At 40.5% G+C, this 16,529-nt stretch overlaps 1 protein-coding gene across 1 annotated transcript in view; it reads right to left on the reverse strand.

Annotated features, from left to right (window-relative positions):
• The window catches only part of LOC124048054 (calpain-2 catalytic subunit-like), a 44,939-nt gene that overhangs the window by 21,902 nt on the left and 6,508 nt on the right, over positions 1 to 16,529 (reverse strand). Inside the window, exons 3-9 of the mRNA XM_046368436.1 lie at positions 13,133 to 13,202; positions 9,165 to 9,283; positions 8,621 to 8,754; positions 4,969 to 5,137; positions 4,810 to 4,893; positions 3,190 to 3,275; positions 2,282 to 2,356 (exon numbers count right to left, since the gene is read on the reverse strand). Coding sequence (XP_046224392.1) covers positions 2,282 to 2,356; positions 3,190 to 3,275; positions 4,810 to 4,893; positions 4,969 to 5,137; positions 8,621 to 8,754; positions 9,165 to 9,283; positions 13,133 to 13,202 — 737 coding nt within the window. The remainder of the gene's footprint in view (positions 1 to 2,281; positions 2,357 to 3,189; positions 3,276 to 4,809; positions 4,894 to 4,968; positions 5,138 to 8,620; positions 8,755 to 9,164; positions 9,284 to 13,132; positions 13,203 to 16,529) is intronic.

Genomic DNA, 16,529 nt, shown 5'->3' on the forward strand with positions numbered 1-16,529 from the left:
GCAGTATATGGGCTGCCTTCCAGACCCTGACGATGGTTCCAGAAACCATTGTAATGTAAAACATTTGTGTTAAAGATTCTGCAATCACAAGAGCAGAAAGATTCTGCAATCACAAGAGCAGAAAGATTCTGCAATCACAAGAGCAGAATGATTCTGCAATCACAAGAGCAGAATGATTCTGTAATCACAAGAGCAGAATGATTCTGCAATCACAAGAGCAGAATGATTATGTAATCACAAGAGCAGAATGATTCTGCAATCACAAGAGCAGAATGATTCTGCAATCACAAGAGCAGAAAGATTCTGCAATCACAAGAGCAGAAAGATTCTGCAATCACAAGAGCAGAAAGATTCTGCAATCACAAGAGCAGAATGATTCTGTAATCACAAGAGCAGAATGATTCTGCAATCACAAGAGCAGAATGATTCTGCAATCACAAGAGCAGAAAGATTCTGCAATCACAAGAGCAGAAAGATTCTGCAATCACAAGAGCAGAATGATTCTGCAATCACAAGAGCAGAATGATTCTGCAATCACAAGAGCAGAATGATTCTGCAATCACAAGAGCAGAAAGATTCTGCAATCACAAGAGCAGAAAGATTCTGCAATCACAAGAGCAGAAAGATTCTGCAATCACAAGAGCAGAAAGATTCTGCAATCACAAGAGCAGAATGATTCTGCAATCACAAGAGCAGAAAGATTCTGCAATCACAAGAGCAGAAAGATTCTGCAATCACAAGAGCAGAAAGATTCTGCAATCACAAGAGCAGAAAGATTCTGCAATCACAAGAGCAGAAAGCTGCAGCATGAAGGGATCAAGCAAATCAGCCCCGGTGTCACCTTCTGACCTTAGTTCTTTAACGTTCTTTGAACGTTCTTTGAACACTGAACACAGGAGAGTTAATAGAACAGAACTGGGAGGGAACACCGGAGAGTTAATAGAGCAGAACTGGGAGGGAACACAGGAGAGTTAACCTCTTGGTGTTAGGGGGCAGTATTTTCATTTTTGGAAAAAACGGGAACGTTATTTTTCCAAAAATGAAAATACTGCCCCCTAGTCACAAAATTAATGACACAGTGCCATCACTTATGAGAAGGACAACTCTTAATGGCACAGTGCCATCACTTATGAGAAGGACAACTCTTAATGGCACAGTGCCATCACTTATGAGAAGGACAACTCTTAATGGCACAGTGCCATCACTTATGAGAAGGACAGCTCTTAATGACACAGTGCCATCACTTATGAGAAGGACAACTCTTAATGACACAGTGCCATCACTTATGAGAAGGACAACTCTTAATGGCACAGTGCCATCACTTATGAGAAGGACAACTCTTAATGGCACAGTGCCATCACTTATGAGAAGGACAACTCTTAATGGCACAGTGCCATCACTTATGAGAAGGACAACTCTTAATGGCACAGTGCCATCACTTATGATAAGGACAACTCTTAATGGCACAGTGCCATCACTTATGAGAAGGACAACTCTTAATGACACAGTGCCATCACTTATGAGAAGGACAACTCTTAATGACACAGTGCCATCACTTATGAGAAGGACAACTCTTAATGGCACAGTGCCATCACTTATGAGAAGGACAACTCTTAATGGCACAGTGCCATCACTTATGAGAAGGACAACTCTTAATGGCACAGTGCCATCACTTATGAGAAGGACAACTCTTAATGACACAGTGCCATCACTTATGAGAAGGACAACTCTTAATGACACAGTGCCATCACTTATGAGAAGGACAACTCTTAATGGCACAGTGCCATCACTTATGAGAAGGACAACTCTTAATGGCACAGTGCCATCACTTATGAGAAGGACAACTCTTAATGGCACAGTGCCATCACTTATGAGAAGGACAACTCTTAATGGCACAGTGCCATCACTTATGAGAAGGAAAACTCTTAATGGCACAGTGCCATCACTTATGATAAGGACAACTCTTAATGGCACAGTGCCATCATTTATGATAAGGACAACTCTTAATGGCACAGTGCCATCACTTATGAGAAGGACAACTCTTAATGGCACAGTGCCATCACTTATGATAAGGACAACTCTTAATGGCACAGTGCCATCACTTATGAGAAGGACAACTCTTAATGGCACAGTGCCATCACTTATGATAAGGACAACTCTTAATGGCACAGTGCCATCACTTATGATAAGGACAACTCTTAAGGGCACAGTGCCATCACTTATGAGAAGGACAACTCTTAAGGGCACAGTGCCCGTCCCCAGGGGGCAGTGGCCGACTTACCAGAACTCCCCATCCTCAGCAACATGATCCAGCTTCAGCTTCTCGTCGGGACGGACATATTTCCATTCACTAGAACTGATCAAAGGGATCCAGCAGTCAGTGTAAATAGTGGGGGGGGGGGGTTTACAGGTGATCATGGTAATAGTGGAGGGAGGTTTTACAGGTGATCATGGTAATAGTGGAGGGAGGTTTTACAGGTGATCATGGTAATAGTGGAGGGAGGTTTTACAGGTGATCATGGTAATAGTGGAGGGAGGTTTTACAGGTGATCATGGTAATAGTGGAGGAAGGTTTTACAGGTGATCATGGTAATAGTGGAGGGAGGTTTTACAGGTGATCATGGTAATAGTGGAGGGAGGTTTTACAGGTGATCATGGTAATAGTGGAGGGAGGTTTTACAGGTGATCATGGTAATAGTGGAGGGAGGTTTTACAGGTGAGCAGAGATATTCTACAGTAACAAGCAAAACGGCAATAACTGCTCATAGCTTGGAATTGAGAAAAATGGGTTTCATTGATCCTTAGTTTCACAGTAACCTTATCCAGTTACTGCTAACATGACCTCCATTTTCTCCAAAACACAATACTATAGAGGCAGGATACTTGTCCACGTGTATGTAATGTAGCAAAAATGACTATTTTTGGACCAATTTAGCCATTACTGCCTTTGTGCTTAGTAGGGCAGTTTTCCACTCTCAATAGTGTTTGGTGTAGGTCTTCCTTGTGGACACAGTGGGCATATCGTAGCCTGGTACCAGACCTCTTTGTGCTGTCTTGCCAACTCCTTTGGTGACAATGAGCATTGAAGTTGACAAGACAGCACAAACAGATCTGGGACCAGGCTGTAGCGCTTGTTGGTCTTGGAGTCTATTTCAGTGTGCTGCTTGGAAGTCATGACCATTCTCTCACCCATCACTCCAGGGCCCAGTCCACTCCACCTGTCCCCAGGGGTTCCTGATGCGAATCAGCTGGACCGGGTCTCCGTGGAGATGGACCTGGATTGAGAACAGCACTGACTTAGGCCTGTGGTCTTATTTAACACACTCAGTACTGTGTTTTTTCCCCATATGTTTGTGGTTTTATTGAAAGGGTAGGACAGTCAAGGGAAGACATAAAAGGTAGAAGTGCCATTCAGAAAGACAGATGAACCTGGGGTTAGAGCCCATCAGAAAGACAGATGAACCTGGTGTTAGTGCCCATCAGAAAAACAGATGAACCTGGGGTTAGAGCCCATCAGAAAGACAGATGATCCTGGGGTTAGAGCCCATCAGAAAGACAGATGAACCTGGGGTTAGTGCCCATCAGAAAAACAGATGAACCTGGGGTTAGAGCCCATCAGAAAGACAGATGAACCTGGGGTTAGTGCCCATCAGAAAAACAGATGAACCTGGGGTTAGAGCCCATCAGAAAGACAGATGATCCTGGGGTTAGAGCCCATCAGAAAGACAGATGAACCTGGTGTTAGTGCCCATCAGAAAAACAGATGAACCTGGGGTTAGAGCCCATCAGAAAGACAGATGAACCTGGGGTTAGAGCCCATCAGAAAGACAGATGAACCTGGGGTTAGAGCCCATCAGAAAGACAGATGAACTTGGGGTTAGAGCCCATCAGAAAGACAGATGAACCTGGTGTTAGTGCCCATCAGAAAAACAGATGAACCTGGGGTTAGAGCCCATCAGAAAGACAGATGATCCTGGGGTTAGAGCCCATCAGAAAGACAGATGAACCTGGGGTTAGTGCCCATCAGAAAGACAGGTGAACCTGGGGTTAGAGCCCATCAGAAAGATAGATGAACCTGGGGTTAGAGCCCATCAGAAAGACAGATGAACCTGGGGTTAGAGCCCATCAGAAAGACAGATGAACCTGGGGTTAGAGCCCATCAGAAAGACAGATGAACCTGGGGTTAGAGCCCATCAGAAAGACAGATGATCCTGGGGTTAGAGCCCATCAGAAAGACAGATGAACCTGGGGTTAGAGCCCATCAGAAAGACAGATGAACCTGGGGTTAGAGCCCATCGGAAAGACAGATGAACCTGGGGTTAGAGCCCATCAGAAAGACAGATGAACCTGGGGTTAGAGCCCATCAGAAAGACAGATGAACCTGGGGTTAGAGCCCATCAGAAAGACAGATGAACCTGGGGTTAGTACCCATCAGAAAGACAGGTGAACCTGGGGTTAGTGACCATCAGAAAGACAGGTGAACCTGGGGTTAGAGCCCATCAGAAAGACAGATGAACCTGGGGTTAGAGCCCATCAGAAAGAAGGATGAACCTGGGGTTAGAGCCCATCAGAAAGACAGATGAACCTGGGGTTAGAGCCCATCAGAAAGACAGATGAACCTGGGGTTAGAGCCCATCAGAAAGACAGATGAACCTGGGGTTAGAGCCCATCAGAAAGACAGATGAACCTGGGGTTAGTGCCCATCAGAAAGACAGATGAACCTGGTGTTAGAGCCCATCAGAAAGACAGATGAACCTGGGGTAAATGGTGCTGGTACAGTGTGGACACTGTGATATGTAGGTACTTTACCTCTTCAGCACCGGTGACAGAGTATGCGTGTCCCTTCACCAGTTTAAGAGCTGTCACTGCCTCTGTCTCATAGGAATTGGTGATCTAAAAAATAAACAATTGTGATGTTAGTATCTAAATCAATCAATTAATCCATTTAAATATCTAAGTCCAACCTACATCAATGGAACAGCCCAGTAGAGAGCCCAGGCCCAGAGCCTTCTCCATGATCTTGAAGAGGTGAGGAGGAGCTTTGTCCAACTGGTAGTTCTCTGCTATCCCTCCTGTGAAGTCCTCAAACCCCTCAATGGTGGAGCCACCTGACAGAGCCTCATAGCATCCATTCACCCTGAGACAGAGAGACAATATATTCAGACTCATAGCATCCATTCACCCTGAGACAGAGAGACAATATATTCAGACTCATAGCATCCATTCACCCTGAGACAGAGAGACAATATATTCAGACTAATAGCATCCATTTACCCTGAGACAGAGAGACAATATATTCAGACTCATAGCATCCATTTACCCTGAGACAGAGAGACAATATATTCAGACTAATAGCATCCATTCACCCTGAGACAGAGAGACAATATATTCAGACTAATAGCATCCATTTACCCTGAGACAGAGACAGACAGACAATATATTCAGACTCATAGCATCCATTCACCCTGAGACAGAGAGACAATATATTCAGACTCATAGCATCCATTTACCCTGAGACAGAGACAGAGAGATAATATATTCAGACTCATAGCATCCATTTACCCTGAGACAGACAGACAATATATTCAGACTCATAGCATCCATTTACCCTGAGACAGAGACAGAGAGATAATATATTCAGACTCATAGCATCCATTTACCCTGAGACAGACAGACAATATATTCAGACTCATAGCATCCATTTACCCTGAGACAGAGAGACAATATATTCAGACTCATAGCATCCATTCACCCTGAGACAGAGAGACAATATATTCAGACTCATAGCATCCATTCACCCTGAGACAGACAGACAATATATTCAGACTCATAGCATCCATTCACCCTGAGACAGACAGACAATATATTCAGACTCATAGCATCCATTCACCCTGAGACAGACAGACAATATATTCAGACTCATAGCATCCATTCACCCTGAGACAGACAGACAATATATTCAGACTCATAGCATCCATTTACCCTGAGACAGAGACAGACAGACAATATATTCAGACTCATAGCATCCATTCACCCTGAGACAGAGACAGACAATATATTCAGACTCATAGCATCCATTCACCCTGAGACAGACAGACAATATATTCAGACTCATAGCATCCATTCACCCTGAGACAGACAGACAATATATTCAGACTCATAGCATCCATTTACCCTGAGACAGAGACAGACAGACAATATATTCAGACTCATAGCATCCATTCACCCTGAGACAGAGACAGACAATATATTCAGACTCATAGCATCCATTCACCCTGAGACAGACAGACAATATATTCAGACTCATAGCATCCATTCACCCTGAGACAGACAGACAATATATTCAGACTCATAGCATCCATTTACCCTGAGACAGAGACAGACAGACAATATATTCAGACTCATAGCATCCATTCACCCTGAGACAGAGACAGACAATATATTCAGACTCATAGCATCCATTCACCCTGAGACAGAGACAGAGAGACAATATATTCAGACTCATAGCATCCATTCACCCTGAGACAGAGACAGACAATATATTCAGACTCATAGCATCCATTCACCCTGAGACAGAGACAGAGACAATATATTCAGACTCATAGCATCCATTTACCCTGAGACAGAGACAGAGAGACAATATATTCAGACTCATAGCATCCATTCACCCTGAGACAGAGACAGACAATATATTCAGACTCATAGCATCCATTTACCCTGAGACAGAGAGACAATATATTCAGACTCATAGCATCCATTCACCCTGAGACAGAGAGACAATATATTCAGACTCATAGCATCCATTTACCCTGAGACAGACAGACAATATATTCAGACTCATAGCATCCATTTACCCTGAGACAGAGAGACAATATATTCAGACTCATAGCATCCATTTACCCTGAGACAGAGAGACAATATATTCAGACTCATAGCATCCATTCACCCTGAGACAGAGAGACAATATATTCAGACTCATAGCATCCATTTACCCTGAGACAGAGAGACAATATATTCAGTGACACAGTGAGGTCCAACAAGTATTGGGACAGTGACAAGTTTGTTATTGTTTTGGCTCTGTACTCCAGCACTTTGGATTGGAAATTAAATAACAACTATGAGGTTAAAGGTCAGACTGTCAGCTTTAATTTGAGGGTATTTTCATCCATATCAGGTGAACAGTTTAGAAATTACAGCACTTTTTGATATTTGAGTCTCAAGTCAAGGCAAGTCAATTAAGAAATGCTGGTGCCCATCAGATTCTTATGTTCTTACTTTCAAATTCTTATTGACAATGACGGCCTAGGAACAGTGGGTTAACTGGTCTAGGAACAGTGGGTTAACTGGTCTAGGAACAGTGGGTTAACTGGTCTAGGAACAGTGGGTTAACTGGTCTAGGAACAGTGGGTTAACTGGCCTAGGAACAGTGGGTTAACTGGTCTAGGAACAGTGGGTTAACTGGTCTAGGAACAGTGGGTTAACTGGTCTAGGAACAGTGGGTTAACTGGTCTAGGAACAGTGGGTTAACTGGCCTAGGAACAGTGGGTTAACTGGCCTAGGAACAGTGGGTTAACTGGCCTAGGAACAGTGGGTTAACTGGCCTAGGAACAGTGGGTTAACTGGCCTAGGAACAGTGGGTTAACTGGCCTAGGAACAGTGGGTTAACTGGTCTAGGAACAGTGGGTTAACTGGCCTAGGAACAGTGGGTTAACTGGTCTAGGAACAGTGGGGTTAACTGGTCTAGGAACAGTGGGTTAACTGGTCTAGGAACAGTGGGTTAACTGGTCTAGGAACAGTGGGTTGACTGGTCTAGGAACAGTGGGTTGACTGGTCTAGGAACAGTGGGTTAACTGGTCTAGGAACAGTGGGTTAACTGTCTTGTTCAGGGGGCAGAAGGACAGATTTTTACCTTGTCAGCTCGGGGATTTGATCTTGTAACCTTTTGGATACTAGTCCAACGCACTAACCACTAGGCTACCTGCCACCCCTGGTGCTGTGTCTTAGCTTAGCATAAACCACATACTGTATGTACTATGGTGCTGTGTCTTAGCATAAACCATGTATGTGTTATGGTGCTGTGTCTTAGCATAAACCACATACTGTATGTGTTATGGTGCTGTATCTTAGCATAAACCACATACTGTATGTATTATGGTGCTGTGTCTTAGCATAAACCACATACTGTATGTATTATGGTGCTGTGTCTTAGCATAAACCACATACTGTATGTATTATGGTGCTGTATCTTAGCACAAACCACGTACTGTATGTACTATGGTACTGTGTCTTAGCACAAACCATGTATCTTAGCATAAACCATGTACGTATTATGGTGCTGTGTCTTAGCACAAACCACGTACTGTATGTACTATGGTACTGTGTCTTAGCACAAACCACGTACTGTATGTACTATGGTACTGTGTCTTAGCACAAACCACGTACTGTATGTACTATGGTACTGTGTCTTAGCACAAACCACGTACTGTATGTACTATGGTACTGTATCTTAGCATAAACCATGTATGTACTATGGTGCTGTATCTTAGCATAAACCATGTATCTTAGCATAAACCATGTATCTTAGCATAAACCATGTAGGTACTATAGTGCTGTATCTTACTTGGCGTAGGCCTTCTCCAGCAGTGCGCTCCAGAACTCAGAGCCCTCGGCTGAGTGAACAAACAGCAGCTTTCCATCTCTGGTGGGCAGCCGGTCGTCAATCACCACGTCCACCCACTCACCAAACTGCCAGAACTGAAGAGGACCACAACAGACAACATTCCATGGAATGTCTCGACGTGTCACAAAGAGAGTGAATCACATGGCAGAACATGGGGAAAGCATACTGGACACTACAACCGTCTCTAAACCTAGAAACGATCTAACTTCCACAGGTGTAAAGTAGGCGTAAAACAAGTCCCCTATGACAGAAATTAAAGGGACAATTCACTAAGGATCTTGGAAAAACATGTGTACTTGTCTTTCTCACAATAGCAATGCCTGACATACTGTATGCGACTGTTTTATCTACCTTAGTTGCCCCTGGATAAGAGTGTTTGCTCAATGAACAATATGTACATGTCAAAGAATGGAGAGTGTTGAGGATTGGGGAAAACTAAATGTTAAAACCTTTGACCCCTAACCCGTGACCCCTGACCCCTGACCTGGAAGTGAAAGATGCCAGCGTAGCGGTCAGTGAAGCTCTGTTCAGGAGGAACGACCCTGGCCAGCACTCTCCCGTCCAGGGTCAGTGATGCAATAGCAGCCAGCAGCCAACAGTCCCCTGTAATACACACACACACACACACACACACACACACACACACACACACACACACACACACACACACACACACACACACACACACACACACACACACACACACACACACACACACACACACACACACACACACACACACACACATATATATATATATATATAACATAAATATAAATATATATATATTATACGTGTGCCAGTCTTGTAGTACTGTATGCAATATTCAGAGACACACTCGTCTGGTTCTGCCAGATTACCGCATACAACAAACATCCTGTAACAGTGGAAACATCTCAGCGATATTGACAAGACAGGGAGGGAACCCCACACAGGAGAGTAAATACAACCGTTGGTGTAATTTTCATACAGTATGTGTTTGAAGTTTTAACACTCTGAGTACACAACGCGAAACGGACGCCACTTTGCAACGCAGTCTCATATTCAATATAATAGTATTATAAATATAATAATAATATAATAATATAATAATATAATAATAATATAATAATATAATATTATATAATATAATATTATAATAATAATATAATAATATAATATTATAATAATAATATAATAATATAATAATATAATATAATAATATAATATTATTATAATAATATAATAATATAATATAATATAATATAATATTATAATAATAATATAATAATATAATAATATAATAATAATATAATAATATAATAATATAATATAATAATATAATAATAATATAATAATATAATATAATAATATAATAATAATATAATCATATTATAATATAATATAATAATATAATAATAATATAATAATAATATTATAATATTATAATATAATATAATAATATAATAATAATATAATAATATAATAATAATATAATAATATTATAATATAATATAATAATATAATAATAATATAATAATATAATATAATATAATAATATAATATAATAATATAATAATATTATAATATAATATAATAATATAATAATATTATAATATAATATAATAATATAATAATAATATAATATAATAATATAATATAATAATATAATAATAATATAATAATATTATAATATAATATAATAATATAATAATAATATAATAATATTATAATATAATATAATAATATAATAATAATATAATAATATTATAATATAATATAATAATATAATATAATAATATAATAATAATATAATAATATTATTGTGCATTAATTCATTTTGTTTTCTTCACCACACAATCATTGATCCAAAATAAAACGTTTACTGTGAAATGCCACGAAAAAAATTGATTTTAGTCATCAAAACTACTACTACATAATGATATCTTCTCAATTGACTTGTTTTAACAACTCGTTTAAACCAATAGCAGAAAATACAAGAAACAGATTTATAAATTGTAATTTGAATGTAATACGCTACAGTACTGTCAATTACAGTGTATAATACCCTGTTTCCACATCAGGCAATACCCTGTTTCCACATCAGGCAATACCCTGTTTCCACATCAGGCAATACCCTGTTTCCACATCAGGCAATACACTGTTTCCACATCAGGCAATACCCTGTTTCCACATCAGGCAATACCCTGTTTCCACATCAGGCAATACCCTGTTTCCACATCAGGCAATACCCTGTTTCCACATCAGGCAATACACTGTTTCCACATCAGGCAATACACTGTTTCCACATCAGGCAATACACTGTTTCCACATCAGGCAATACACTGTTTTCACATCAGGCAATACACTGTTTCCACATCAGGCAATACACTGTTTCCACATCAGGCAATACCCTGTTTCCACATCAGGCAATACCCTGTTTCCACATCAGGCAATACACTGTTTCCACATCAGGCAATACACTGTTTCCACATCAGGCAATACCCTGTTTCCACATCAGGCAATACACTGTTTCCACATCAGGCAATACACTGTTTCCACATCAGGCAATACACTGTTTCCACATCAGGCAATACACTGTTTCCACATCAGGCAATACACTGTTTCCACATCAGGCAATACACTGTTTCCACATCAGGCAATACCCTGTTTCCACATCAGGCAATACACTGTTTCCACATCAGGCAATACCCTGTTTCCACATCAGGCAATACCCTGTTTCCACATCAGGCAATACACTGTTTCCACATCAGGCAATACACTGTTTCCACATCAGGCAATACCCTGTTTCCACATCAGGCAATACACTGTTTCCACATCAGGCAATACCCTGTTTCCACATCAGGCAATACACTGTTTCCACATCAGGCAATACACTGTTTCCACATCAGGCAATACTCTGTTTCCACATCAGGCAATACACTGTTTCCACATCAGGCAATACCCTGTTTCCACATCAGGCAATACACTGTTTCCACATCAGGCAATACACTGTTTTCACATCAGGCAAAGGTAAATAGTTTGCTAATAGTTTTATACAGCTCTTTGAATGCGGTCTTAGTGCCAACATCGGTTTGTGGTGGTAAATAGACAGATACGAAATATAACGATGAAAACTCTCTTGGTAAATAGTGTGGTCTACAGCTTATCATGAGATACACTACCTCAGGCGAGAAAAACCTCCAGACTTCCTTAATATTAGATTTGGTGCACCAGCTGTTATTGACCAATAGACACAGACCGTCAGCCCTCGTCTTATGGAAGGCAGCTGTTCTATCTTGCCGATGGACCGAAAACCCAGCCAGCTGTATGTTATCCATGTTGTCGTTCAGCCACGACTCGGTGAAACATAAGATGTTACCGTTTTTAATGTCCCGTTGGTAGGATAGTCTTGAACGGAACTCATACAGTTTATTCTCAAATGATTGCACATTGGCCAAAAGGACGGATGGTAGAGGTGAGTTCTCCGACGGATTTCTCTCAAGGCACCCTGACCTGCGTCCTCTGTAACGGCGTCTTCTCTTCATGGGAATGCCAGGGATTTGGACCTGGTCGAGTATCTTGAGTAAATCCTTCACGTCCGACTCGTTAAAGAAAAAAAATGGTTGTCCAGTCTGAGGTGAGTCATCGCTGCTCTGATATCCAGAAGCTCTTTTCGTTCATAAGAGACGGTGGCAGAATCACTATGTACAAAATAAGTTACAAACAACGCCCCCCAAAAAAACTAAACACAGAATAGCACAATTGTTAGGAGCCCATAAAATGGTAGCCATCTCCTCCAGCGCCATTCAAATGAGAAGATTATCACATCATAGGTAACGTGAGCATTGTGAAAAGCAATTCCTTTATATGTATTTCAATGTGATTTCTAGATGAAACACTGGTCCTTCTGTAGCTCAGTTGGTAGAGCATGGCGCTTGTAACGCCAGGGTAGTGGGTTCGATTCCCGGCACCACCCATACGTAGAATGTATGCACACATGACTGTAAGTCGCTTTGGATAAAAGCGTCTGCTAAATGGCATATATATTCATTTTTGTGGAAAAGTGACTGTGATTTTGTGTGTCAATTGAAAATTAGCTTTTTTTAATTATCTGTTTTGACTTTGGTACTATGAAAATGTAATTGTGAAAATTGCACCACATACTGGCACCAAAGCGATTGAAAACAAAACTGTAATACATCAAACAAATATATGCCCAACGTTTAATACATCTACAGACAAAGATTATACTCTTCTGCAATATATCTGTAGACAAACATATGCCCTAATACATCTACAGACAAAGATTATACTCTTCTGCAATATATCTGTAGACAAACATATGTTGTAGTCTCCTTCACTGTCTGTTGGTGGACACAAAGCCAGAAGTAGTGGGAGGAGGATTTTGGGATTAGCAATATTTACAGCAACACCCCTTTTGTCTCACCCCTCTTTGTGAAATATGCTCACCCAGATCTCCTTGGCAGATATCAGTCCTGGTGGCTCCATCGGCAATGAATTTGGGGTTTGAGCACAACTCCTACAGCAGTCACATGTGAGAGGCAGAAGAATTCCTTTGTTTACACACTAATTCATTTGATTCATTTGTTAATTCATATAATTGAGCACTGTACATGATTGAGGAGCATTGTCGTATGATAAGTTAAGTTAAGATAAGTCCTACAGCAAACGCATGAGAGAGAACAGAGGAATCTATTTGTTAAACCAGCTGCAATAGGATTGTGAGTTTACTTGACATTTGGGCATAAACTGTAGTTGAACCAACATACATTTTCAAGCTCAACTGTATGTTCACTCAATTTAGAATTTTTAGTGTGAACGTACAATTCAACTTGAGAATTTATTCGACCTTATTTGCATTATTTCCCCAGTGTGAAATTAAACTATTTATGAATAATATATATATATTTTTAAGTTTTCTTTATTTAACCAGGGTGAGTTGACTGAGAATACATTCTCATTTACAGCAAAGATCTGGAGCAAGTTAGAAGACATGGGTCTAGTTCAAATATATAGTTCACATTCAAATATATCAGCAAAAAAACTCAAACGCCCCCCCCCCCCAAAAACACAAGATCAATCATAGAATCATAAAAAATGTAACAAATTCTTCCTTAAGAAGGTCCTCACATAGCCGTCTGGACTGCTTCATAGACCAATCCACAAGCCATGTGCAAAATAGCTCAAGGCAGATTTACCTCGAAGGGATCTCTAGAAGGGATCTCTAGAATGAGTCATTCCCGAGATCGTATCTGATAGCTTGTATTTCTGAAGGTTAACAGAGATGTGGTCGGTAGTTTATGCAATAGGGCTTTTATAATTGTGGAACACTGATACAGAGCGTAGTGATACTGTGTTAAACTGCACCCAGAGAGACGTGGTCGGTAGTTTATGCAATAGGGCTTTTATAATTGTGGAACACTGATACAGAGCGTAGTGATACTGTGATAAACCCAGACACTTCAATACGGAGGCAGACGCATTCAGAGAGACGATATCGCCATCGTCGAAGACCGCAATGAATGTCGAACTGAATAATTTGTTTTCTACTATTTAACTAAAGGCAGGACCTATTCCTATTTATTTTTTAAAAAGCACATTTTAATTCTTAACTAACTCATCAACATGGTTTTGACGGAAATTCTATCATTGATCCAGATGCCTAGAATTGATCAAATCGGGGATACGATCAATAAGTATGCATAAATCATCAGATACATTTTTATGAGATTTATAAAATAACATACTTGTTTTTACCTTGATTAAGTACTAATTTAAGCTCAACAAAGGCTTTCTGCAAGGCGGAAAAAGGCAGATTGAATCATTGAGGCTTCGAAATGGCCCGCTCAGCCATGGGGGCAATAACACCACAATGACTTCTGTATACAGACAATACATACATCAAAAGGTCTTTCTTTGAGGGCCTAGTTACACCCTGGTTTACACCCTAACACAGTGGTCTGAAACTCCTGGTTTACAGGCCACATAAAGCCTACAAGTTACATTATTCTGGCTTGCAAAGTGATGTGTAATTCCTATTAGAATGCAACCAGAGTTAGAATAGCCAACAACTGGAACTTTTATCTCTTTTAGTTTATTCTTCAAGGTACTTTTTAAGAAACTTGTAATGAACATGCATTGAGAATGACTGATTAGTAAGGCTACCTAAATCATATAAACTGGAACAGTCACCTTAGCAACGGGTGCAAAAAATTAGATTAATTTAGAAAAAAATGGCTGTTATTTATGTTTGTGTAGCATAGGATTAATCAGCCAGTCAGTGTACATGGTGTTGAAACAAATCATTAATGAAAATCAACATGCAATAGAGCATGCTGGGAAATATGATAATAATGGGTGTGGTTTGATTGGTTTTGAGAAAATATACATGTGTATCTTTACTCAACAAGCTTCTTCAAATTCAGTTTATTGATTCAACGTGCAATCGTAAGGTTTAGTTTAGTCAACATTTGGGCATGTAGCGGAACCATCGTACGGTGTTGCCTTCCAAAGGCAAACATGAATTTGTAAATTCACTCAACAGGCTTTAAACAAACATTAGCTCAAATTCTTGAAGTCCACTCAACTCACAGAATTTTGCTGATTAAGAAATGGGTTAAATTGGCTTTTTCAGAGTGCAGCATGCTGATAACACTCTCTGGTCTAGTCAGCTGAGTAAACAATGAGTTGACAAAATCCCCTTTTGATCTAATCTATTAGATTCTATTTTGCCCTGTTTATCAAAAGTGTTGGAAAAAACGTGTCAATAATCAACTGACTGGCTTTCTTCACATCTATAATATTCTGTCGGGTATGCAATCTGGTTTCCGCTCAGGTTATGGATGTGTCACTGCAACCTTAAAGGTCCTCAATGATGTCACCATTGCCCTTGATGCTAAGCAATGTTGTGCTGCTATTTTTATTGACTTGGCCAAAGCATTTGATACGGTAGACCCTTCCATTCTTGTGGGCACGCTAAGGAGTATTGGTGTCTCTGAGGGGTCTTTGGCCTGGTTTGCTAACTACCTCTCTCAAAGAGTGCAGTGTATAAAGTAAAAACAATCTGCTGTCTCAGCCACGGCCTGTCACCAAGGGAGTACCCCAAGGCTTGATCCTAGTCCCCACGCTCTTCTCAATTTACATCAACAACATAGCTCAGGCACTAAGAAGCGCTCTCATCCATTTATATGCAGATGATACAGTCTTATACTCAGCTGGCCCTTCCCTGGATTTAGTGTTATACTCTCTATAACAAAGCTTTCTTAGTGTCCATCAATCTTTCTCTGCCCTTAACCTTGTTCTGATTATCTCCAAATCAAAGGTCATGTGGTTTGGTAAGAAGAATGCCCCTCTCCCCACAGGTGTGATTACTACCTCTGAGGGTTTAGAGCTTGAGGTAGTCACCTCATACAAATACTTGGGAGTTGGGCTGGACGGTACACTGTCCTTCTCTCAGCACATATCAAAGCTCCAGACTAAGGTTAAATCTAGATTTGGTATCCTCTATCGTAATCGCTCCTCTTTCACCACAGCTGCCAAACTAACCCTGATTCAGATGACCATCCTACCCATGGTAGATTACGGAGACATAATTTATAGATCGGTAGGTAAAGGTGCTCTCGAGCGACTAGATGTTCTTTACCATTCGGCCATCAGATTTGCCACCAATGCTCCTTATAGGACACATCACTGCACTCTATACTCCTCTGTAAACTGGTCATCTCTGTATACCCATCGCAAGACCCACTGGTTGATGCTTATTTATAAAACCCTCTTAGGCCTCACTCCCCCCAGTCTGAGATATCTACTGCAGCCGTCATCATTCACATACAACACCTGTTCTGCC

Source organism: Oncorhynchus gorbuscha, linkage group LG11 (assembly GCF_021184085.1).
Source record: "Oncorhynchus gorbuscha isolate QuinsamMale2020 ecotype Even-year linkage group LG11, OgorEven_v1.0, whole genome shotgun sequence".
Taxonomy (NCBI): domain Eukaryota; kingdom Metazoa; phylum Chordata; class Actinopteri; order Salmoniformes; family Salmonidae; genus Oncorhynchus; species Oncorhynchus gorbuscha.